The sequence below is a fragment of the Harpia harpyja genome, chromosome 4, assembly GCF_026419915.1.
Source record: "Harpia harpyja isolate bHarHar1 chromosome 4, bHarHar1 primary haplotype, whole genome shotgun sequence".
Classification (NCBI taxonomy): domain Eukaryota; kingdom Metazoa; phylum Chordata; class Aves; order Accipitriformes; family Accipitridae; genus Harpia; species Harpia harpyja.
This window is the reverse complement of record NC_068943.1, coordinates 4,002,843-4,029,891: the sequence shown is the minus strand read 5'-3', so window position 1 is coordinate 4,029,891 and position 27,049 is coordinate 4,002,843. Positions and strand designations below refer to the sequence as shown.

The 27,049-nt window shown below is 40.0% G+C and overlaps 1 protein-coding gene across 3 annotated transcripts in view; it reads right to left on the bottom strand.

Annotated features, from left to right (window-relative positions):
• Positions 1–770: 770 nt before the first annotated feature.
• The window catches only part of NALCN (sodium leak channel, non-selective), a 245,639-nt gene continuing 219,360 nt past the window's right edge, over positions 771–27,049 (bottom strand). For all 3 annotated transcript variants that reach the window (XM_052785688.1, XM_052785689.1, XM_052785690.1), the window contains 16 exons: positions 25,497–25,617; positions 25,313–25,411; positions 20,334–20,427; positions 19,701–19,807; positions 19,224–19,298; positions 16,201–16,320; positions 15,006–15,074; positions 13,026–13,174; positions 12,225–12,318; positions 11,312–11,444; positions 10,632–10,747; positions 8,149–8,306; positions 7,896–8,046; positions 5,613–5,762; positions 4,817–4,934; positions 771–3,040 (listed from right to left, as the gene is read on the bottom strand). In XM_052785688.1, the coding sequence (XP_052641648.1) occupies positions 2,847–3,040; positions 4,817–4,934; positions 5,613–5,762; positions 7,896–8,046; positions 8,149–8,306; positions 10,632–10,747; positions 11,312–11,444; positions 12,225–12,318; positions 13,026–13,174; positions 15,006–15,074; positions 16,201–16,320; positions 19,224–19,298; positions 19,701–19,807; positions 20,334–20,427; positions 25,313–25,411; positions 25,497–25,617 (1,948 nt within the window). In that variant the 3' untranslated portion in view covers positions 771–2,846. The remainder of the gene's footprint in view (positions 3,041–4,816; positions 4,935–5,612; positions 5,763–7,895; positions 8,047–8,148; positions 8,307–10,631; positions 10,748–11,311; positions 11,445–12,224; positions 12,319–13,025; positions 13,175–15,005; positions 15,075–16,200; positions 16,321–19,223; positions 19,299–19,700; positions 19,808–20,333; positions 20,428–25,312; positions 25,412–25,496; positions 25,618–27,049) is intronic.

The window sequence follows — 27,049 nt, the reverse complement described above, 5'->3', positions numbered from 1 at the left end:
CTCAGGCTGTCTGGACTGACTCTGATTTCCTGATGGACTATTTCCTTTTTGTGTTTCTCCATTGTTTGTGCAGGCTGTTTGAACTTCAGTCATTCTTCAAGTCTCCACTCTGCTTCTTCACCTTCATGTGCAAATGTGCATTGGCTGCTTTGCTGCAGAGTAGGAGGTTATCACCTTCTTTAGTTATGTCGAGGGTGCCATACTAAGGAGGTTTTCACCTTAACCTAGTTGCCTGGGGGCTCTAGTATATATTATTTTCATATCTTTGTAACTCCATTTCACTTGCTATATCTGCAAAAGTAAAATGGGGGAATAAACAGGTGAGCATTGCTTTCTCAGAGCCAGCTTGCCAGTTAAATTAGATGGTCCAGGGATCCCCAGTGTTTTGGAAGATATTCAAAGGCAGTCTATGAAGCCATCACAATGTTTCCACCACAAGTTTCCCCCTGCCACACATGCACACACAGACACTCACGCACGCATATTCACATCCAGGATCTAAAGCAAATGAAGCAAGCAGGTTAAATATAAATAAATAAGGAGCAATCGTATTTAGTCCCATTTTTCTGAATGAGACCCCTCGTGGCAGTACTGATGATGTCGGTTGCTGGACTTCTCACCAAAAAACAAAAGGCCCTCCAATTAGAAGGGTTTGAAAGCATCTCTTTAAATAATCCTGTGCAAACCACACCCCTAGCCACTATGCAGCATTACCGCAGATGAGCCAGATATAGCGAATGCAGTTAGAATGAAAACCAGAGGGAGGAATATTGCTTAAAGCAACTCACTTTTATTGACAGAGTACTGTAAGGCAAGGAAAAAATGTTTGTCAGATTTTTTAAAAAGAAGATTTGCAGCAAGAATGATTCAGAAAGGTCTGCAGTTCAATATAGTATTGAACTTTCAAAGATACTACCTTTTATAAATCCAATATTTATCTTTTTGTCATATATACAAAAGCTCAACTTAAACAAGCACAAAACAGAACACAAAATACTGGATTTGCAGATGAAGTTTTGTTGATGGTTCATAATCTAGTAAACAAGAGAATGTACACGTTCTGTTACCATAGAGTTACAGTTGACTAGATTTAAACTTAAATATACCCCCAAACACATAAAGAAACCACAAAATACAGATGTCTTCAATATGACTATTTCTGAAAAAAACCTAAACCATGTTCAACCATACAGAGGGAACAAAACATTGATAAATGCCAAGAAAACTGTATTTTATGGCCAAACCTAATTTTGCATTTATGGTGAAGGCATCTGTGAAAACAATCCTGTATTCTCATCGCTCTACATCAATATTTTGGCCAGAAAACATCGCAAAGTACTGGCTTTTGTCTGCTTTTTAAAGGATATATTTTTTAAGTGGTGATATACATTACCTGTGAGTCTCTTACAAGATCTCACATCAGGCCATGTTAGAGCAACCTATCATTTCCATAGGAAACAATGGTAACAGAAAGGTCCCAGCTATGCTAAAAAACCCAGTCGGGGGCCAAGCTACAAAATCTGCAACCTCTTAGTTCTTCCCTGAGGGAAGGGTACATTTTTACCCCACATTTTTAGACAGCCTTCAATTCTGAACCTAACAAACGCTGCTGCGGTTTGTGGCTTTTCTTCTCCACCTTCGTATCTCTATAGCATTGGCCTTTCACTGGAAAAACTTTTATGAAAGGGATAGCTGCTTTTTTACCAGCGATAATGTAGCACTATTGGTGCTTCATAAAATAAAAGAAGGCTAAGTCGTCAAAATGTGATGCATTGGGATAAAAGGGACGATGGTACTTAACCACAGTACAGTGTCATGCCCCAGCTTTGCAGGGCTGTAGCATGAGTAGTAACATGGGTAAGTAAAATTCACTTCTACCTATACAGGCAAAACTGAACTGTATTTTAAAAGCCATACAATACTACTCTGTAATTAGAACCCCCAACATGCTAATTTTTATCACATAGACAAGAAGAAAGTTATCTTACGAATACACAAGGAAATGGGACCCAGTTAACAGGAGAATGATGACACCATACATATATGTAACTAGTATATTCTGAAAATGAAGCATAAACCATGTTTTTCAGATGGAGGTCTTTTGCTGGATGCTTAAATGCACAGTTTTCATGTCTTTTTTTTTTCTTTTTTTTCCCCTGTTTTCTCTATGAAAATCAAACTCTTTGCATAATTAACCAAAACCCAAAGATATTTACATTTTAAAAGCCAATCCTTCACCTTCTGATTTTAAAATGTGTTATCCTGTATCTTGCATATTTTAAAAAAAGGTCCAGAAAAAGCTTAGAATTGTAATTCAGAATCTGTACTTCGTAAAAATACTTCCCTTGAACATGAAGTCAGTGCTGACCTCTTCAGGTCATTTGTGAATAATAAAATCCTGAAGAAATGTTACTAAATAAGAACTGAGGGAAAACACAAAAAGAAGAAATACATTACCCCTGTATTGTAAAGTGTTGCCACTTTGAAGTACAGTATAGATTGAAGAAAAACACAGAGGTGTGCATATCAAAATACATTTTCACTATGTAGCTACAGAACATATGAAATCTTTCAACGCTCCGTCTGCTAAAGGCAATATAGTCTCTCTGGCTTTGTTAGCACTGCTACTGTATACAGGTTTCTTAAAGTACAGTTAGTACCCATAGAGGTGAATTCTAACATATAAGTGTGTGCTATGCTTCATATGGCAGAAGGATAAGCATTTGAAAAAAAATTATGACATTGATTTTAAAGAAATCGTACATCACACAGAGTCTTCAATTCTAAACATAGAAAATCAGGTTGTACTTGAAGTGGTGGTTGTTCTAGTATGACTTAATTTTTTCTCAGATATCAAGAAGGTCCTCTCCACTCTCATCACTCTCCACAGTTAATTGTCTTGTCCACCATTTCTTGACTTCTGATCCACAAGAAGCAGCATCAGACATGGGATTCATTTTGCATACAACAGATTTCATAGTTGAACGTCCACCAAAGCGGAGGTTGACTGAAGACACTGAATGGCTTATTGGTTTGGGGGCTATGAAATTAAACAGAAAGTTCTGTGTTTGTTAGAGTAGATCTGCTTCTTGAACATTTTTGCTTAGAATTCAGGTATACAGAACTACCTGGACTGGGGCAGCTTTAAACTGATTTAGTGCAGAAAGACTAGGGCTCTGTTCTAATGTTTGTGGTTTTTTCAGCTCCAGCTGTTCACACTGCTCCTACTAATCTGCTGGTAGAGCAGTTTAACTGAGCAGCGCCTCATTTCCTTCTGCTGGGATAGCTGATAAAATAGATCTCTTCTTACCTGGCTAATTGCAACCTAAATGGTTTAGGCGGTACTTACATCAGCTGACCTGCTGGCAAAATGGTAAAAGTGGCGAGTGCCAGAAAAAGAGAGGGAAAAGTGCATTTAGGGGTGGCAGCTCCAGCTAGAAAGCGATATTTAACTATGGCCTAAGGGTGGATGCCAGTACAAGGTGCTGGTATGGCTTTAGGAAAGCACTAAACCACATGTGTAAGTATATAAAACCCACAGCTGATCTTAATGATGCTATTCATGATGTTAAATGCATGTCTTTGTTGGACTGGAGGTAGACTATGTACCAACAGCCAGGCTGTACTGTGCATGGAGGTGACCCTTCTTTTCTGAGACCATCCACCGAGGAGCATTCAAGACTGACATGGCCAAGATCAGTGCTAAGAAAGGAAACCCTGAACTCCTCATTCTCACTTGAAAAACATATCCAGTTGGCTACAGTAGTTGGATTCCTCCTTAGCACTCTCCCTCTTTTACTTTTTATCTGTTCCAACAAAATGTTCATCTTTGCTGCTCACTGACATTTAAGTGGAAAACATGGATTGAAAGCTCTCTATTAAGCTGTCCCGTTTGTCAGACAAGTACTCTGCTCACAAAAGTAGGGTTAATGGTACTCATAGCATGACCATCTCTTCTACTTCCACCTAGCTATGATTAGGGTCTGAACAGCAGAAACCTTTGAAGGCAGCGCTCTGACTCAGAATAGGACTGACTGATGACAGCTGAAAGCAGGTTGATGTGCACACACCTAACCTGCTGGTCACGAGTGTGGCAGACAGCAGAGGTCAATATGTACTTTAAGAGAGACTATTTCAGGTGGTGGAGAGTGCTCTTGAGATAAAGACTGAATAAGGCCTCAGACTGTACCTATGCACCTCTCCCACCCTCCTATAAGCATCCTCCTATAAGGCATAGTCTAGCCTTTCTTTTCTAGCAGACTGTAGTTACTAGAATAACTTGAGGACGTTTCCCGTTTCTGAGAAAATAAATGGGAAACTGATTGTACACCTGGCTAATTCCTGGCTGAAGTGAAGATATAAAAATGTATACTTACGGTATAAGGTATAAACCATACGCCTGGTATGCCTAGACAAGACAAGGCACTCAGAAGTTACTACTGTTGTTAGGGAAAACTTGATTCATTTTCACTATGCTTTATATGATAAAAGAGAACTCTAAATGCACAAGATGCTATCCAAACATATGGGATGGTATTGCCCCCAATCCAAAGATCCTGACTAAATGTATGAAAAAGTCAAAAAACCCAACCACCTGTACATGGCAATGCTTGGGCCCATCTTCCAACCTTTCAGAACTGGGAGGAAGGGGAGAGATTGCTATATTTCATCATGCGTGAGGGTAGAAAAACCCTGATGTTGGTGCCAGCAGCAGGCAGGAGGTAGAACTGTGAATCATGAAGCCTCTCATGGCCTTGTTATTGTACAGCAGTGATTTGGCACGTGGGGACTCTAGCGATAAACATTTTTCACTTACCTGATGGCAAACGCCATTGTCCAAATTTCCGCTGAGGTTTCCCAGCATCTGCAGAGTCTTGTCGATAGCCACCTCTGTCAGAAAGTGTTGGGCTAAGGAGCTGCTGCTGGCTACTGGTCTGAACAGAGAAAAAAGAATCTCAGTCATAGTTCCCCATGGCATGGGGATAATCCTAAGAAGGGTTATCTTTCTATTCTGTTTACAAGCCTTATAGATGAATACAAACAAAAAACATTGCCATTTGTTAAGGCGATACGGTTTCTATTCTTCACTGCCCCAGAAAGCTACTACTAATAGGAAAAAATAAGAAGACCGTTTGGGCTCAATTACATTATATTCCCCACTGAAGGGTACAAAATTGTTCTCAGCCTTCTACAGTGGAGTCCTTATGTTGTACCTTCTTCATTTTCTGCCCTGGAAGAGCCCAGGACCCCTGCTCAGAGGATCCGGCATGCCCAATGTGACCAGTCTCAGCGTAAACACTACTTCAGAATGCTTGAACAGGAAAGCTTCACATCCCTGAGCCTGTACACAGCTCATGCTAGAGCTCAAAGTTGGTGCTGCCAGAGTCGTACGGCTGAGTTTGCCCTTTATGGTGCTAGCAAGACAGCTAACTAGGCTGGGGAATTACTGCCTTAGACCATCTTGCCTTTACATCTGAAGGCAAAGACTGAAGCAAAACAAGATAATGCTTTCAACTTTCCCAGTTAAAATGATATTTAAAAAAGAACAAATAAGAAACATGGAAGTTTTCTGGATTTGTTCTGAGTAGCTGATAGTCTTCTGGTTAACATACCTCTGGCTGTGCACCGTTATCCTGATTAACAGCATTCATATCTTCACTCGGCTGTGTTGTCTCAATGCTGGGAGGATTCAGAAATCGGCTCAACTCCTGCTGTTGACTCTCTCGTAGACTATGGATAATGCTGCACGACTGCTGTTGTTTCTGTCAAGGTATAATATGTGACAACAAAATGTTCTCATTGGTGTGTCACAGTGCTTGATTTTTTTTAAAGCCTTCTAAATATTTAACCAAACAGTGAGCACCAGATGTGGATACCAGGTACATCGATAAAGCTACATGTATCAGATGGTCACTATTTAAATAAAGTGACTTCCAGCATATGTCTAACCTTTATGTAGGGACCAGAGGATGAAACTTATAAACTATATTAAGTGGAAGGGAAGTTGTTCAATTGTTGGTTTAAGCCTAGAGTTTAAAAACATATTATTTTGAATTTATAAGTTAGAAGTTCTTGCAAAGAAAAAGAAACAAGGAAATTGGTAGAGATTCACTAAGAATTACATTAAGGCAATGAAAAAATTCTGATTTCTTTCATGGACTTTGGAACAGGCTGTCAGTAAGACTGAATAAAACAGTAGTGGAAACCTTGGGACTGAGTATAGATTTACAGTACAAATAGAAAAACAAAACCACTACCATTATGATCTTACAATCTAATTTGCTTTTAAATGAAAATAAACAGCCCTTAGGAAGGGTTTCACTTTCCTGGGTAGTTTTCACCGGCTCCCTCTAGAGAGACTTAGAGACTAACAAGAGAATTTGAAAATATATATTAACTTCCATAATTACATTCAGTTTATAAAAGGTTCATATAATGTGAAATGATCTGAACCACATTATTAGAGAGAAATGAATAGCATATTTACTTTAACATAGTGTAATTCAATATCATAATGAAATGAACAACAGTTGAACAAACCCCGAATTGAGACCTGAGATTAAATTTACTGCCATTATTATTACAGAGATAAGATCAAAATGAAACTATCTATCTGAATATGCCTTGAACATTGACGTTTCAGCTGGAATGTACGTTACATTCAAATTGTCCAGTTATGTTTTTTTATAAGTTTACGAACAGAAAATGATTCCATGATCACAGATCTCTATGGAAAACTTCCAGTCACAAGAAGTAAGCTTTTATAAAAATAAAAAATATATGCGCCAAAACCTGGACTCAGCCTTACAGTAACTGAAAAATCAGTCATCAAGGCAACCAGGCTGTGACTTTTTATATAAAGGAAGAGTTGTTTTTGGAAGAAAAGAGGAGAATAACTGCAAAACCTAATTCAAATTTCCTGAATTTTTTTTTCATATAAATTTCATCCAAGACAAACTTTGACCAGCATATATTGTAGCTATCCTGAGCAAAGGCAAAAATGTTTCTGATGATCAGAAGCACTGCGTAAACAGAATACAGAAGCACTGGCTAGGTCTGTACTAGTACATTAAACAGACTGGGATTTCCTGCAGTGCTGAAGCCAAGTGACAGGCAAGGACTTGCATGATCTGGCTAATCTTGACAGCTTCAACCACTGCCTACTGGGAGCAGTCTCCACCCTGACCCATGCCTCGAGGGCAGTGATGCTCCTACGGCAGTGGTCTGGGAGACCCCTCGGCACTGGTCTGGGAGAGTACGAGTACGCACGGGCCAAAACTGTGCCGAGGAACATGCTAACGAGGATGGGTGACCCCGTCCCAGTCCTGAGCCGATGCCTTGGCCCTGCTTAATTTACTGGCATAGACACAGCTACTGTGTGCCACGGTTCATATACCTGATTTGCACGTACACACTGCTCATTTGCACACACAGTTACTGTGATGGCTCACTCAAGTGATGTATCTTGATATGGGTTCCGTCTGAAGAGTCATCTGCTGGTGACTGATCATGGTATCTTCTGCCAGCAGAGGCCAGGAAATTATACAATTACATTCTATGAGGAAGGATTAGGCCTATGAGGTTTCATCAAATTACATTGTTTTTTCTTTATTCCTTTGACTTTGGTCTCTGCACATGCATCTTCCGGCTGTATTGAAAAGACAGATAAATTTTTGGCAGGAAGACAGTTTTTGCCTTCAAAAGATGCTTATTTTTGTAGCGCTTTCAATTGAGCTGTAACATACTTTTTTTGCTGAGTTAGCAACTGCTACATACTTCTTCACATAAACATTACCGTGACTCCAGAGTAAATGAAGCATAGTGACAGCAAATTCCAGCACTGTTGAGCAGTACAATTTCTGCAACCATTTAGATCCTGGTTTAGCTTGACTTACTGCTCTGATTCGCTTTAAGCACTTCTTCAGCCACATGCGTATGGTCTGCTTGGCCACCTCCTCTTCTATGGTATATTCCAGCTGTTCCCTAGCAAGCAGCTCTTCCAGTTGAAGACTTTTTCTGATATCAACAGACCTATATGAAAGCATGCTGGAAGAAACATAGATTAATTTTTTTTTAAATGCTGGTGATGTTACATTTTAATTTAGAAAATCAAAGCTCAGAGAAAATTCAGAGAAAATCTCAGAGTACCTGAGCACGTCATGGAAAGTGACATCACCACCATTATGGAGCCGTTCCATTTCGTAGCACATGTGCTTGAACAGCAGCTTGTCCTTGTCGAGATCTACCTCCAGCCTGCCCCGCAGAAGCCTCAGCAGAAATTTCACTCGAAAGGTAGGGATTACTCCCTGGGTAAAATTGCATAATAGATGGTAAATTGTTACTGTGACCTAACAACCAACTCAGACATTCAACTTGATCAGTGAGAGAAACACTATTTCTCCAGAGACTCTGTGTCAAATCCTGGCCTATTTAAGTCACTGTGAATACATTACTGAAGAATATACACACGCAGCCAGCTCTTCAGCACACTGATGGAAGTCTTTGCTGTTATTTGACTGATATACAATGAGAATCTGTGCTGTTAATTTTGCCAGATATTTTCAAAATTGCTTGGGGATTTAGTTTCCCCATTTGCATTAATCTATGATGAGAATCATATGCCCAAAGAGCTGCCTTTGAAAAACTGAAATTAAACTACAATTTAAACATTCGCAGCCAGGCTTGTACCTGGCTGTAAACCTGTCCCCTTCTCTGTGCATCTTTGGACAGGAGAAAGTTGGGAGTTTACTGGCTTTTCAAAGGTCTTCTGTTCTAAGAGTCAACCTAGCACATGTTCCACTTTTTGTGACAACAATTTTGATCTGCCGTTAAAAAATTAGGACTGTAAGTATTTCCCTCTGAAACTGTGGTATCCATACTCTTTACATATTTTGTTCTGCTAAATGAGCCTGACTGGAACTATTTTTGCTGTCATGTGTTGTTCCACATGAGAGAGAGATCCTGTCAGTGCTGGGCGTGCTAGATTCAGAACTCTCCACCTCCATCAGTACAGACCGTGGCTTCCATCTCCAGCACAGCCATGTGCCAACTACAAGCAACCAACTTGTTGTTCATATTCAAATCTTAATGATGTTATGAATCACTCAAATGATGATTTAACTTCTGAGCATCTGAACAGCTCAGTCTCCCAGATGTTCTTCTCATCCCAGAATCACTGAATGGTTGAGGTTGGAAGGGACCTCTGGAGGTCACCTTGTCCAACCCCCTCTGCTTAAGCAGGGTCTCCTAAAACTGCTTTCCCAGGACCATGTCCAGATGGCTTTTGAGTATCTCTAACGATAGAGACTCCACAAACTCCCTGGGTAACCTGTGCCAGTGCTCAGTCACCCTCACTGTGAAAAAGTCTTTCCTGATGTTCAGAGGGAACCTCCCGTGCTTCAGCTTGTGCCCATTGCCTTTGGTCCTGCCACTGGGCACCACTGAGCAGAACCTGGCTCTGTCTTTGCACCTTCCCTTCAGGTATTTATGTATATTGATGAGATTCCCCCTGAGCCTTCTCTTGTCCAGGCTGAACAGTCTCAGCTCTCTCAGCCTTTCCTCATCAGAGACATGCTCCAGTCCCTTCATCATCTTTCTGTCCCTTTGCTGGACTCTCTCCAGTATGTCTATGTCTCTGTTGCACCGAGGAGCCCAGAACTGGACCCAGGACTCCAGGTGTGGCCTCACCAGTGCTGAGTAGAGGGGAAGGATCCTCTCCCTTGGCCTGCTGGCAATACTTGCCTAATGCAGCCCAGGATACCATTGGCCCTTTTTGCCACGAGGGCACTGCTGGCTCATGTTCAACTTAGTGTCCACCAGGACCCCCAGGTCCTTTGCTGCCAAGCTGCTTTCCAGCCGGTCGGCCCCCAGCATGTACTGGCGCCTGGGGTTGTTCCTCTCCAGATGCAGGATTTGCACTTCTCCTTGTTGAACTTAATGAGGTTCCTGTCTGCCCGTTCCTTCAGCCTGTCGAGGTCCCTCTGGATGGCAGCATGACCCTCTGGCATATCAGCCACTCCTCCCAGTTTGGTGTCATCTGCAAACTTGCTGAGGGTGCACTTTGCCCCATCACCCAGGTCATTAAAGAAGATGTTGAACAGGATTGGACACAATATTGACCCCTGGAGTACAGGACTAGTTACTGGCCTCTAACTGGAATCTGTGCTGCTGATCGTCATCCTCTGGGCCTGGCCATTCAGCCAGTTCTCAGTCCACTTCATCGTCTTCTCATCCAGCCCATACTTCACCAGCTTCTCTACGAGGATCTTACAGGAGACAGTGCTGAAATCTCAGCAAAGCCCTTCTGAAGATCAGACACACAAATGGATGTGAGCCTGTAGACTTCCAAGGGAACAGCTCTCAGGGACATGGGAGGAAAGATGCTATTGTATTGATTCTAGGAATATCTAAATTTGTTTTTAAATCTACTATTATAAATACTTCACAGTAGTAAAGAATATGGGTTAGTATTTGAAGGGCCATGAACAATGTTAGATCATACTCAATGAACTTTTAGAACGTGAACAGTAACTGCTCAGTGAGTTTTGTCAGCACACTGTTTTCCCCCTATGCTTTTTCAAGGGAAAAATGTAAATTTACTGGATTTCTGTGCTCATTATCAAGTTTCTTACCTCTCTTTTGTCATCAACCATGTTCCATATAATTTGAAAATGCCTAAGATCGTTGTAACTTAGAAGTTGGTCTTCTTCAGTTGAGTAAAACAACGAGAAATTCTCCACAATGATAGCTGAAAATCACGAAACCAAAAAACGCTATAAAGAAAGCCTGTAGTTACATTCTAACTGGTTAACATCTATAAGCAACTATGATTTCAAGAGAATATGAATTCTGTTGTGCAAACTTGATGTTAATAAGGGCCTTTAGCTGTACGTTCAGACGATTTTGAATGGATAATATACTGTCATGCTACATCAATATTCACTTGCTCACTTTTTAAAAGCTGTATCTTAAATGCTGGTGAGATGCCTAATCGAACATCTTCTAAGATCAGTTAGGTGAATTCCAATGATGTTGGAAAAATGTTAACTGGAGGAAGGAAAAGCTCAGAAAATAGTATTTCTTAGGGTAACTCTACAAATACAGCATATCTCTTTGTTCAAAAAACTTTCATTCCCCAAATTCCTGAGTTTTAGCATACACCATGCCAGAGAAGAGTCAAAATCATCATATGCATATAAGGTAACAGTGAAGGTACAAGGTAACCTCATACCTGAATAGCACAACAGACTCACATCTAACATACTACATGCCAAGATGGACCTTTTTGTTATTAGCGTATATTTTCACTTACCAACAAGCAAATTTAGCATGATGTATGCAATGATGACATAAAATGAACAGAAGTACATAAGAGCACCAGCATAATTTCCACAGTCTGTTTTCCAGTAAGTGCTGTTATCTGGCGTACAAAATGGAGGCTGAACCTTCAAAACAAAAGAAAACAAAGTCAATCAATGATAAGAAGAGATTCTTAATTTTTCTGCAATCAATACAATACTTATGACTATCATTTCTTTAAAGCTTCCCAATTAGGGAATAATACTATTATTGTGGGCAGGTTTTTGCTGTTCCTTTAGTAGTTTAGAAATCAAAAACCAGAGAGAGGTATGACAAAAAAGGCCTAGGCGTGGATCTCACTACCACACACAAGGCACATTGTGCATTATGCCACTGTAAAGAAACAACTTGGTGCTCTGAAACGTGGCGGTTTTCAAAAAGCTTCCCTGCCCATTCCTTTAAAAAGGAAGGGAATATGATTTTCATCGCAATGGAAACAACAGAGAGAAATTTACTTGGGCAAAATAAAGTGATTTAAGAACAAATTTTGAGGTCCTTAAGATGGAATTCACACAGAATGAGCCAAAGTGCATGCATTAAAGACAAAGTTAACCTGAAAAGTCACTTTGCCCCAGTCAAAACAGAGATAACAGTGGAAAAACGAGTTACTGCACTTCTGATTTTGAAAACACCTTTTTATTTTTGTCTTTTAAACAGCTTAGCCCCACGAAATATTACACTGTGAGTATGTGATTGGAACTGCAATTTGTGTGTCATGTTCTGAGGTTTCGCGAACATTATATCCCTTGAAGAGATAAAGGTAATCACAACATTCCTTGTACAAAGCTAAGATACTGGAAACACTTTGAGATGCAACGGTGTCTCCTGTTTCTTGCCTACTTTATCTCTGGCAGTATCGTATTTACCATGCAGTCATGCATAATTTTGTTCCAGTCTTCTCCAGTAACTATTCTGAAGAGTACAGTAATAGCCTTGCCAGCTGATGAAAAATTTGCATGTCTGTTTTAAAGAATAAGAGAGAGAGAGAGAGATCATTTCACATCCCAGTATTAAAAAGTTGACAAGAAAAAATGCAAATAATTTCCATTTTCTACTGTTCTACTATTTTAAACTAAGAATAATTAGAGCATTATTTGAATGAGCTCACTGAATTATTTATTCCATGACTTAAGATACAGGAACTGAACTTTGGCTCGGACACAGGTCTGAGTATTTTGGCTCATTTTATCAAAGAGCTAAAGCAGACTCAAAGCCAGATCCTATCTCCTGTCTCCATTCTCTTCCTGAAGCCTGATGATGCTATTGATTGGGAAATCTCCAGTTAACAGCCAGTTCACAGAACTGTCCTCTCTCTGTATCGGCCTGGTATATGGATCCTGTTCCTGGGTGATGCTGATAAGGCGTTGTAGGTACGCTGTGTTTCAGCAGCTTGTGGCTAGCTCAGTGCTGCTTTGAAGCATATTCTAGCTGGGATAATGAAGAACAGCTCTCAGTCTGCTCTGGGCTGGATTGGGTGCCATTTGGTCCAATGCACAAGGACCGGGAAGATGGCTCAGTGTCTCATATCAGAAATTCTGTTTAGAGCTCTTCAGCTAGACCTGGAGACTTGTCTGATTTTTGCCAGGGGTAAACTTCTCTCCAGCAGAATGTGATTTTTTCAGGCTCTTTAAAGAACATCTCCATGAGGTAGTAAGTACATACTGTACCTGTTAATGTTCTCTCCGTATTTCACTGTACCAAATAAAACCACTCCAGCAAAAGCATAACAAAGAAGCAGTAAGAACATTCCCACTATGATGAAGAAACTCTTGTACATGCTGACAACCACAGTCAGGAGCAGCATTTTTAGTGTCACCTGGAAGGACAGAGAAAAAGCAATCCATGACACCACTCGGGAAAGCAGAGATAAAAGGGAAAAGAGAGTTATTGCACTCGCCATTTTGACAATGGATTTTTTTACACATATAGGCTAATGGATGAGCTCAGTGAAATGGTACATTATGAATCCGATTGGAACTGAACATTTTGTGTCTTCCTCTGAAATTTAGTGTGCTTTTTACTTGTTAAAGAGATCAGTATATCCACCTAATTTACAAGGTCAAGATGTTGCTCCTCAAAGAGTATATATAGGATAATACACTGGAGGATAATACAGCAACAATACAGCATAAGCTTAACTATAATATTCTAGGATCAGTATACTCCAGAAGTATCAAAATTAGTATTGCATGAACAGTGGTGCAGTAAACTACTTTGGGCTTACCTGAAAGTGATGTTAACTGTTAGGTGGAAACCACAGATACTGCAGCCTACCTAAAGGAATGGGTTGATGTATAGAGAAGGGGATTGCCTTAAGATGAGCACAGCTTGATTAAACTAGTAACTTCCCATGCAAGTTGGCCAAAGAGCTTAAGAAGAGAGCATAATTTTGGAAATTACATAGGCCATAGGCCTAGATAATAGATGTTACTTTCCCATGCATGCATATTGTACATTTTACTCTTGATCAAGTTATTGCCCTAGATTGTCCTAACAGCCTTACGCACTTTGGATGCTATGGAAAATTCTTTTTAATGGGACTGAAGGTAGCAGTTTTCTTTAGATTCGTGCCAAACTGATAACTCATGCTGACTTTTAGTCATCACATTGCATCACAACAGATAAATTAGTGAAACTGATACAGCTCCTAACATGAAAGCACAAATGACAAGGTTAAAACCTTGAAAAAACTTTAGAATCAATCAGAAAGCTTTGAAGGCAATCACTTGGTCTGGCTACATAGGAGAAGCAAGGATTTTTCATTTCAATTCCAAGGGCCTACAGGCTCTGTGTAGTTTGATTGAAAGAAAACTTTTTATCTTTACTGAACAAACCCTCTGACTTACTGTTCTTAACCCCAGCAACCTAGTACAGCAGTCTTTTCACCACATTTACTTTAATATGTCAGACTTCACAGAAAATGTTTGGATAGTCTTAAGAAGTTCTACAGCAAGAGAATGCAGAGTGTCACCACTTGTTAAACAAATGTGTTTGTTCTCTGTCTATGCTTATTCTGCCAGCCTACTCTCAATTACACCAGAGCAAATCCAAACAAAAAAGAAATGTAAACTTTAGAAGTGACTTGCTTGGTCGCCATGCCAGTGTTTCCAGAAGAATATCTTGGCCCAGTATTTTTTTTAAATTGAACATAAATGCTTTACTGTGATAAGACATACATTGTAGAGACACAAGACACAGACTTGCACTCTAGAGGAAGAAAATTGTATAACAGAGCACTATCACAACAAGATGAGTGCATCAACCACCACTCCCCTAGTCTTGCAGAGAAAATAAATAAACAGCATGCACATCAGACCACACTGAAATGGCAAGGACTGAAAGTAGCACAATGTATGTTCAGAGTTTTAGAGAGCATTCTTAAAAAACTGTGTGGTATTGCAGTTGCACTTTTTTTTGCAAAAAATGCAGCCTTTCCAGTAACCATAATATAGTGCTATTATAGAATATACATAAAATCCTGACATTTTAAAGACAGCATGTAAATTTGGAGACTGCTGCTTGAAGTCTCCTTTTTTTTTGGCATATAAAATGGAGCCTTACAGAATGTGCACTAGAGATGAGTAGCAACTAGTCCTTTAATCTATACACGAGCACTGCAATGGTTGTATTTCTTAATTTATACTTACGTGCTTCCCACAAATTGAGAAAAACCTGAAGACAATTACGCATGCCCCCATCATGTATGTGTACGCATTCTGGAAAAGGAACACAGAAGACTTAATACACTGGCCCCCCAGGGATCTCATGGAAAGACCATGATAATTGGTCTTTTAATAACGCAGGGCTGTTGCCATATGAAGTAAGAGAAATCATAAACTAGTAGCACCGATATTTCAATAACAGTGGAGCAGTAAGAAACTAACACTTGCACTCTAGAGGAATAAACTTCTATAAGAGAGCGCTATCACAACAAGATGAGTGCTAACTACCTACCTACCTAACTACCACTTCAAAAACACTAACCAAACATCCCCACATATCAAACCAAAAAACCTTCAATCCTCTTTAGCTGGGCTGCAATTATGTCCAGTACCCCCAGTCTGCTTGTCTAGGCAGCTGCTGGCTTAGAGAAACTCCTCAGGCCTTCCAAGCTACTCAGCAGCAGGGAGCAAACTGAACGTCAGGGCAAAATGACAAGTCACACAAGACAGGTTTTCCTCCAAACAGAGCTCGGGGCAAACAAGAGCGAAGCCTGCAGCCATGATAGGGTTGTGACTTCGACAATTTGTGATTCATGACAAGTATCAACTATCCCTTCTCCTTCCCTTGTAAATAAGGGAACCAGGAGTGTAGCCACATTTTAAAAACTGGGGTAGGATGGAGGGAGAGCTGATCTCCTTCTCTCTCCTCCATGCCTTCTTGGATTAAACATCACCCCTTAACTAAAACCAGTGCTACATAATTGCTGCTGGGTTTGGGACAGATTGTATTGTTCAGCAATTTTGAACCTATGCCTTCTTCCAGTCCTCTGCTCCTGCCTGGATTCTGTGCATTGCCTCTTTCTTCCTTGATGCTTATGAGACTGCTGTTGGCAAGAGCTCTCAGTCTCTTCAGATTCCTTCCTTTCCTCACTCACATCCCTCTTGAAGATTTCAGTTTTCTATCACATTTATAGATTCTAGATCAGTAAGACAACTTTTTTACTTCATCATTGCTCAAGACGATTCCTTCTTCTTAGCATCAAGCTTAATTTGTTTCAGCCGTATTTCAGCCTCATTAAACTCCCAAGGGTTTATCTAGATGTATAGCAGTGATCCTACTGCTGGTGCTAAACAGATAAAATCAAGCTTAATCACTGGAACTGTGTTTTGTAAATCTTACCAATAAGGCAAAGTGAAGTATCACCCATATAACTCCAAGAGATGTCACCAAGAGATCGTACCGATTTCTTCTGCTTTGCCAGAAGCCAGAAGGTGACATGGCAATAATCTTCATTGTGACCTATGGATAAAAACAATTTCTCAGTTGTACTGAAGAAATGGTTATTTCTTGCTATAAGAACCTCTTCCATTCTCTAAAATGTTTGATTGAATTCATCTTATGAAATAGTTTCAAACAACCATGGGCAGGTTTCATATCAGCTAACTGTTCCCATGTGGACAAGTTAGGCTGCTGGACTAACCCAATCACATAAACTTTCCTTAGATGGAGGAAAATGGGTACTTGTGGCCAAGACCAGGGGATGAACAGAATTCTGCAAGTCTCTCTCTCTCTCCCCCCGTCAAGTATCGAAGGAAGGAGTGCAGCTGACCACCTCAGACTCAATGCTTAATGTATAGATTGCTGAGGTGAATGTGAGCTTAAGCTTTCATATAGTTAAGCAAGTCATGAAGTTAGAAAATGATTATGTCAATAATACGTAGCTAAAAGAGGTAGTAGTATCCTATCTAGCTACCTGTCTTCAAGCAGGCTAAAATCACATAAGCACATTTGAACTTAAGAATATAATTGTGTTCTGTAGCACCTATAGTTCAAATTAATTAAAAAGCCTTCCCATATTGCAAGTATTTCTTGCTTTAAGGAATACTCTGTACTCAGCAGCATCTGTGCTCAGCAGCATATAAGAGAAGAAAGCTAAGAACAGTAAAGGCAGCACATTTTACAAGGTACCTGGTAAAAGACAGCAGCCAAAGTGCTTGACATTTCTGATACAGGTAATAAGAGTGCAGACAGGAAGCTTAAGAATAGATACTGATAAAAAACAGTCACAACAGCTAACAGATATCGAGGTAGGGTGATGCATGGAGAGGGAACACCAGAGAGTTTCTCATACACAATTCGTACTAAACCTCAAAGCAAGTCAAGTGTTACTATATAAAGGCTATAAACATCAGGCATTCATCATGATTTTTTTCATCCCACCTTGCAACACTGCCATTTAGCAGTATTCTTTACACTTCTGAAACCTAAAGCATATATAAAAGGACACTAGTTTGAGGTAAAAGGCTGATTTTCCAGTTAGTTCTTTCCCATATAACGTTTTCTGAGGCCTGACTACAAAATGAAGAATATGGTCTCTGAATCTCTAATTATCATTTGAGAAACCTGAAGGTATCTTGCCTCCTTCTATCCAGTCAGCTGAGATGCCCTAGAATACAGGAGACAGATGCATGGGGCTGGCAGGGATGACACAAGACCTGCAAACATCCCTGCCCCTCTGTAGCGGCTACTGGAGGTAAGGGGAGATCAGTTAGGGTACCCAAACTGGTACGCAGTTAATTTAGGCAACTGAATCTCACCCTACATCTCCCTTGATCACAGCGACAGCTTAAACACCTACCTCACATGTACAATTTAGACACCTAAGTTCAGGTGTCTATAATCTTGAACTGAATACCATACCATCCAAATAAAAAAATCACATCTCACTTTATTCTGTGATCAAGTGAGATCTCAGAATTCTTCCTATTCTTCTATACCACATACACTGATGTGAGCAGTAGAAGTTTAAGACTGAATCAGGAGTCCCTAGACTGGACACAGGGCCCTTAGCGATGCAGAAAGCTTTGGCCTTCCTCGTGGACCGTGCCTGCTAGTGGTAGCAGAGCGTCTACATAGCAGAGTCTGTAACCGGATTATGCTGTATTAGGGAAGATCCTGGGCAGGAAGCTGCTTCTTCTCTCCATAAATTGTGTGCACTCACAGTGTGATAGCTTGCCTGTTGAGACAGTCAACAAATTTTTCTTGGCTCTGACAAAGTTCCTTTGAAATTCTAGAAGTGTATTTGTTTCCCCTGGCAGTATAAGAGAAAAAAGTATTTCTAAAGACATAGTTACTAGGTAAATTAAAACCTGTCTGTGTATGATACAAATCAAACTTTTCTGTGTTTGCTCAGTCTCTCAAGAGACACTGATTTCTCCTGGGTAGGGAAAAAAGAAGCAACAACACGGACATACTCTAGCTACAGCTGCTACAAGGTATTCACTTCATTGTTTATTCATCACTGCTGGCAAAACCTATCACTGGAACATAAGAACTGTCATATTGGATTAGAGCAGTGGGAAACGTAGTCTACTATACTGTTTCAGAGAGTGGTCAGTATCAGCTATTCAGAGGGGACCGAAAAGAAAAATACTAAACCACAAACTTACTTATAAAAGAATTATGTACTAACCTAACCACAGAGGAAGCATCTTCTTTAACCTTATAAATGTGTGCTTTGTTACACTACAGATATCCTTATACATACAAAAATATATGCTTTTAAAAATGTGTTTAAGTCCTTAGATTCCAATGTTATGAGAACAGGCTAATTACACCTTGCACAGTTGCGTGTGGTGACAATTTTCTCATAGACAGAGAACCGTTACCACACAGGATCCAGATCTGTGCAACAAAAGATAGACAATACTGGAATTTGACACAGTTTATTAAAAGGTATTCAAATGAAATGTGATACTTAAAAAAACCAAACCAAACCAGAGATGTTTGATGATGTCACAGCTACAGAGTAGTGGGAATTAATGCACCAGGCAAAATATAAATGGATCAAGCAGATCTTCCATGATACAACACAGGCCTTGTGTTGTACGGAGTTAATTTAATCTGAGATGTTCTGCAAGAAAAAGAGTTCACTGGGTTCACCAAAACACATGTTGAAATGCTCAGAGTTTTATATATATAAAAGGACACAAAGCTCAAGGTGCTGGACAAGTATGATTATAACAAATTAAAAGTTTATTCCTACAATACATGTTGTTTAAAGACAAGTGACATGGAGAGCCCCAAATGTACTTGTTCAGAAATAAAAACATAGTGAAGAATGAGACAACATCCCTAAAGACAAAATGAAATATACACATACTAGCCTTAATCTCAAGAAGTCATAAAATATATTACTTTACCTCAAGGACAAAAATGAAGGTGAAAACAACTGACATTGTTGCTAAAGGCACAGTCACCGGATCTGCAGCATCCCACTGAAATGCAAAAAAAATCCAATCATAGAAAAATAGCTGTTAAACAGAACTAAATGCCTCTTCATTGCCTTAACTTTCCTTGCAGGTTTTGTAAATGAATAGATTTCACTTTAAAATATACTCAGACAGGAATGGCATCTTGGTGTTTTCTTCTCTCACAGATTTACAGCTTAACTGGAAATTAAGAATAGTGGACCAGACTACAAAAAGGCAGAAATTCACTCAGCTCCACAAGTTACAATTACTCTACAGTGATCTGTGCCAACTGAGATTGCTGTATCTAGAAATCATGTTTCCCTACATTCATCACAGTAATGGCTCAACTGATCGTTAATTGGTGTTAGGAAATGTGCAACACATGCTGTCCTACTATAATGAAATGCTTAAAAGAAAGACAATTACCTTAACTGATAACAACACAGACTGGGCCAGAACAAGTACAGCAATAGTTCTCTTAAAAAATGGATGCTGAGTTATATCATACATCTTAGCTCTAAAGCCATCGTTATCTGAAAAAGAAAGAGTTCGAGGAGGAGAGTTAAAACACACAGTGGTATTTTTCCATGACATATTTTCCATGTTCATTAGTGGCAAAATAATCCTTTACCAGTTTTAAAATACATTTCTAATTTTCTGCTACAGTTTTCCATATCAAATAGGGCTTCTAAACATATAATTTCAAATACTGAACACCAGTGTTGCATGAAGGCTTTGGTACTTGTAGGGCAAGTGCATCATTCAACTGCTGTCAGGTTAATACATTCCATTCATATCATTAACAGCCAACTGCAAATATTTTTCACTTAGAAATTCATTTTTTCATTAAGGCTTATCCTAAAACCATCGAAGCACAACCTTTTTGGGGTTGATTTTAATAGCCTTATGCAGAGATCAGTAGTTGCAGCCTGTTTCCACATTAACTTATGCACAACCTCCTAGTGGCCTCACGATTACAATTTTAATTTGAATCCCAGACTCCTGGGGAATTCTGAACACTAGGGCTCAACATGAATAAAATCAAAATATCTTTGATACCCGGACGAGGTGGGAGATGAAGAGGTTGTGCTATCTTCAGTCTGCTTTTCAGATCTTCCCATCGTCTCTGATCTACAGTCAGTAAAGCCGTCCCCTTAATAAACGAAGAGAAGCGTGTAAAGCTTTTGTCATATAAAAGCTAGAACATTTAATGCTGTAAACGTGAAAACAACATTCTCTTTGGTGCCTGAAATAGAGTTACACAGGCAACTCCTTAAATAACACACTGTTTGGGTAAAGGAGTCTGAAGTATCAGCTGTTACTCAAGAGGATTTCTGGATGCATTAGCTGTGAGTTTCTGGGACTCAACTCAGCAGGCACAGTTGTTGCTCTTCGTAGCAGCAGCCCAGTGTGGGCAATGAAACACTGCAGGAGGCCTTCCATTTGACTGAACATCATTTGCCAGGAAGCACCGTTTTAAAGAGCGGTCGATTTTGTCCGGACGTTGCTGCAGAAAATCCTGCGGCTCGTCAGTGCCGCTGCTACAGTTTCTTGGGGAATGAGCCCTCCAGGAGACTGCTGCCGCTCTCCACAGCTCTTCTGCTTGGGGTGTAATTGAAATAAAATGATAGTATGCTATGAATCTACAAGAGCTCTCCACAAAGAAAGCACAAGGAGAGGTGGAGATACACCTTTAGGGCAGGCGGTGGTAGATGGTAATGTGTGTGTTTTTGTAATAAAGGAAAAAACAAGCAACCCTCCCCAAAAATGAGGCCCTCATCACTTCAGAGAACCGTAAAATCTCACGGAAGAAGTCTGGAGTTACAAAAACAAGGGAGACCTTTTCAAGGGAAGTGTCACAAACCTGTCTCCCAGACCCTTGGCTGCTCCCACAGTCAGCACGGAGCCGCGCCGAGCTGGGCGACGGCTGCTGTGATCTTTGGGGCTCACCTCGGCATCGGCTTGTGCAGGTGCTGGAACTGCGGCTGGCTGTGCGACCGATAAGGTCAGGATTCCTCCCTCTCAGTGGACATCATCTCTTTATGGAGCTGTGTCCCCAAACGGCACCCTGGGAGGAGATGCCTTCCAACAGGATGCGGACAAAGCGACAGATGTAAGGATGCCTATTACTTGTATCGGGCCCAAACAGTACATTTAGAAATGCTTAAATTAAAAGGCAACTCATTCACCCCAGTGAGCGTGTCTGGTTTATATTCTTGGAGAGCTTTCCCTGCAAACAAGACAAAAAGGTGGCAAAAAAAGCGGACCTTTGTAAAATGTAGAAATAGTGATGCCAAGTTGCTCTGTTGCTCCAAAACTACCACTTCCACCAGTGGGATCGTTGTAAGGGGACCACAGAGCAGAGCCCTGCGAGCGGGACTACTGCTGGAGGAGCTGTGTTGGCATTTGGACTGCAGCTCAAAACTGAGTCGATCGCATCTTCGCTGCCGACTGAACACGTGGCACCTGGGAGCTGTGATAAGTGACGGGCAGACGTTGTGAAACGGGGTGGTGGAACGCTTTGGGCTATTGCCCTGTCACTGGGACAGCTGAGGACCCAGCCCAGAGCCCGCTGTGGTACTTCCCAGTCCAATATCTCCACACCTGCAGCTCCGACAGCTCACATGAAATACTATGGCATATCTGAAAATATTTTGGGTTTTTTTTTTTTTTTTAGAAAATTGTTCGTTCTCACGTAAAATAGTTTATTCGGTAATTGTCCAACTCTGACCCTCCTCAACAACTCCTGGCACTACTCTAACCATGTATCAGCCATGAACTTTCTAAAGCCAATATCTACTTAAAACACCAATAGCTTGGCCATGTAGCTAGTTTTAAGAAGATGCAACTTAACCTCACACAGTGGACTGTTTTGCTCTCTTCTTTCTGGACTAGTTGCCAGCCTTCTCTCTATCTTACTTCACATTTTTTTCAGTTCTTGGACATTTCTTCACTCTACTTTAATATTGACTGAGCTGAGATTTTTTCCCCCGCTGCATAATTAACTAACATATTCATCTTTTCAACTAAAATCTGAAGACGTTTTCATTTCCCTATAGTAAATATATAAAAAGTAACAAGTATTCAAGAAAAAAGAAAAACAATCATTACATGCCACAGCAGCTACCTGAGGTTACTAAGAAACAAGTGAAGAAGCTGAACCAGACGACATAAATGATTTATACTGACTGTATTTTTAGTAACATGCAAATTCTATAGAAATATTGCATGATGTGCCTGTTCAGTGTCATTTACAGGGAACTGTTACTAGTGAGTAGCTTTTCTGATGTTCAGACTAATGCTTTCCCTGTATTCAGATATGGAATTGAGGGAGGAGAGCATTCATAGCTGAAAAGGTGGCCATAGTTCGAGAAAAATGTACAAGCAGAGAAAACCACTCCAAAATGATAAATGTTAGAACCAGATAATTTTCTGAAAATAATGGCAACCCTAATTCAGGCCCTACACCTCAGACTTCCACATTTACACTGGCAGCTCATGCAGGGGCAATCTGGGCTAAGATTTAGTTTAATTATCTCCTGTGCTCACAATCTTTATAAGCCTCATCTTCACACCTTCCTGTTCCCTCCCATTTTGAGTCACAGTGAACGTAAACAAACTTACTTTTCACATGAATCTGAGCTTTCCTGTGTCATTAAAGCTGCATATCTGGGAGGAGGGAATGAAATACAAATCTGCTACACAGTCACATATAATTAAGGGTATTTTTCCCCTGTTCATGTTCATATTTCAAACTTAAAAAACTGGTGAAAGATTTACCCTGATATTGTGGATAAATCACTTCAAAAGTAACCTGTGGGTTGGCCCTGATCACCTTATTCCATAGTTGACAGTTGACTACACAGATGAACACTGAGTTATGAGTTAATGACATCTCACTAATTTGTGAAAGAAATCTCACAAGCTGCCTTTGCAGGAGACAGGCTGACACTGAAATTGATCTTATGAGTGACTTCTATGGAAAGAGTGGGACCTAAGAGCGAAAAGGCTGCCTAGGAGATTGACAGCACTTAGTAAGATTGGGCCTATTGTCACAAAAGCATAATAAAAGTCATACTAGTAAGAGCAAAGACCCAGCTCCTCTAGTACCTTTTTTCTATGACGATGGCCAAAAGTAGATGCCCATAGGTGTAGCAAAGCAACCCAGAGCAGCGAGTGGCTCCTGATGATTCTCCATTGCCCACAAAGCTGGCTCAGCATCCATGACAGATACATTCAAGACCACGTGCAAAACTAAAGGGGAAACGCACCACTTCCTCACTCCCCAACACCGCATGCACCACACCTCAACAGGGTAAAGGAAAGATGTTTGATTAGCCATGATCAAAAGCTATTTAAGAGTGAACTCCGTAATGTGATATTTCTACTTCTCGCCTACACTTGTGCCTATGAACAGGTTTTTGAGGAAATCGACCTGTGTAGAAAGTGTAAAGGGAAATGAAGAAACAATTTATATGATAGAAATGCTCAGCTAACATCTCAATAGAGTTTCATGAACTATTATGTACATGACAGAAACATGCATAGCTAAATACATCATAGCTATAGAAGAAAAACATTAAAATAATTTTAACATTTCAAATAATACTTTAATTACCTGTAATTTAAATAAAATTAGTTAATTTTTTTTCATGACTTGCTGAAAAATATTTTGTATTCATCAGTTTAATGCTGACACATTTGAAGGAAAAGCAGTATTACACAGCTGAACAGGAAGTAGCAAAAGCATCTATACAAATCCAGTGTAATTCTCATACTGAAGAAATTTCAGCTTTGTTAATTCACTAGTCAAAATTTAGTGAATAAGAAAATAAATGAATAGCACATTGCTCCTTCTTCTCTAGAACAGATGTATTTTAACAAGAATGACTGCACTTCATCTCACCAAAATTACACTGGAGTCACACAAACATAAAAATTCCTTCTGAACAGCAGAGGTTTTTGGTTATTTATCTGGCTCACAATCTGCCTGAGTTCACTTCATGATGCCTTGCTTGCCCACATTGGACACACAGTCGTGTGCTGCTCAGCTTCCTTCCAGGAGTCAAGTGGTTTCCTTGAAGGGCAAATTCAACACTTGTGTTTGCTACAGAGTTTGGGTCAGGGCCATAGCAGGGCCATGGCCAGCACCCAGTTTGTTTCCAGCACTAGCACACTGGGTTATCTTGCATCTCCAAGCCCCAGAGTGCACAATCAGCCTTTCCCTCCACTGCCATGAGTGATACAAATATCACTCTAGCTAGCTGCAACACAGATATCTCATTATTTTGGGGACTTTGAACTGAAAGATGAAAAAAATTAATAATTATGTCTTGGTGCCACAGGGGCACCACAAGAGGCTCAGAAAAAAACCCTCAGATTAAGGGCTGTGCAGTGTGTATGCAGCAGTCCCATTCAGAGGATGCTATTTTTAATAAGTGTAGACATGAGCTGCTCTTTAACAATTCACCTGGGGACAGGTTTTTCTACTTTTTAGGGTAATCTGCAAAGCTCACGTGAACGGCAGGTTTTTCCTAGAACTTTTTTGTTTGAGTGATGGACAATTAATTTTACAATGTACTCTGCTGTTTGCCAGGAAAAAGCCATGCAGCTTTACTTTGGATCTGAAATTCTGCAAGTGCAGGGCTCTAATGAGACCTCTTAGTTGTAACACGTACAAGCATAACACGTCTTTTTACCTGCCACTGCATGTATGCCTACATCAAAATAAAACAGCAGAATGTGGAGCATCTGTAAATACATTGTGCTTTAGGTTCAATCTCCATCTGGCAACACGGCTGCATTGTAAATAAACTCAGACAGGTGAGAGTGTGTGATGGATTGCTATCATCCCAGGCTTGAGTTTTGTAGCAAATATGGATCAGGTGTGTTTAAAGTCATACTTGCAGGCTTGCAGAATGTAAGATTGGTAAGTCAGTCTTAAAGGCAGCATTACCAGGTAACATAGACAGTGTAATATCAGTTTCGGGTTTCTTACAGAGCCAGTTCCACATAAAATAAACTGCCTCACTCAGTACCTTGTTTTCATTGAAATTAGCGATGACAACTCCAACGAAAAGGGTCAGTCCAATCATGCAGCCGAGGAATACAAAGACATGAATGTAGATTCCATGGATCTGAATAGACAAAAAATAAGATTAATAGTTAAAACAAATCAAAGTATGCGTTGTGGAATTCAAAGACTCTGAAGTGTTTCCTTACCGGCCCAACGCGATGAATAATAACATCTCTGACTTCCACCCAGCCTTTTAATGAAAGAACTTCAAATAATGCCAGCATTGCATTCCCCACATTGTCAAAATTAAAATTCCGAGGATTTGCCCTGAAACGCAGTACACAAATAGGTGTAACTTCAGCAATAAAGTTGTTCTTTCTATTTGTTACCTTGATTCTTCATAGTCTAACATTTAAATACCTTGCAAAGTTGGTGTGAAAGCCTCTGAAATATATCATTCGAAGTTCTGTGTCAAGCATAAGAAAACAATAGCAACAGCAATAGATATGTACAGCATATTTTTTTTGATCCCTATGTATGTTTTACTTTCTTACTCAGAATCTGATTCACAGTAATAAAGCTTGTAACATGTTGCTGCGTTTTAGTGTTTTTGTCAATGAAATTAGCAAAATACAGCATTCATGAAAAAATGGATCTGATGGCATTGCCCAGATTCTAAAATAACTTACTTGAAGGAGACCAGTCTCAAACCCACATAAATGATTCGGACTCCAAAGTCAGCAAGATCATTTAGAAAATGCTGTTCCTTATTTCATTGTCATTGGGAACTGATGGTCTGAAGCAAAACTTACTGAGAGGACATCACATCTCCTTGGCTTTCCTATACCATATGCTCTGACTTCTTGTATCAGCTGAGATTCAAGAGGATGTTTCCAGCTGAACATTGAGAGCACCCTCTTTGGGCTAGGTTAGCACATTGCTCTGTCTCTACAATCCCAGACAGAAAATCCAAGGAGCTCAATTAATTTTCAACAATTTATACGGTACATAGTTGTATTCCAGAAGAATTATTAAGTGTTTGGTGCTTCTGAAAATCCAACCATTCAGTGAAAAAGAGAGCTCTCAGATGTAGATATTTATTTTAAATGCCGTCCTTATACTGACATCTGGCTCTTGAAAATCTGGCCTGACACAGCCAACAGGTGGTATGAACGTCCTTGTGGTAAAACATTTTTCCGCAATAACAAAGCATTCCCCAAAGTTTACAGTTATGCTGATTAAGACAGTTTTTGCTTATTTCTGGATCAAGCTGAAGAGGATTGAATTTGCTTACTCGAGGAAGAATTTGTCTGAAGCATACAGAAACAAAGACTTCTGCAGATGTCAGAGTTTCACTGACTGTTCAAATCACAGCATATTATTTCATTAGGGTAGGATGGCTCTGAATCTACCACTGCTGGTACATTCTTTATCCTTCTTTATAGTCAATTAAAATAATTGTGGATGTTAAGCTGATTTTGCAAAATGCCAACCAACTTAAAAATGTAAACAATTAAAAAGAGGGCTTTTTGCCTGTTCAGGTGTTGGGAAATACTAAACAGACTTTATCAGAATACTAACCATAAGCATAACGTTAGCTCTTAAATAATTTTTACTGCACTACTGCACCGGATAGACCACAAAGATTCCCTGCACTGGAAACAGAAAGAAGCTGCTAGCTGGCATGGTTGATGGCCATAGAAGAGAAAGGCTGGTTTTAGGCACGACTTGCTCTTTTTTTTTATGGGTAGCTGTAGGC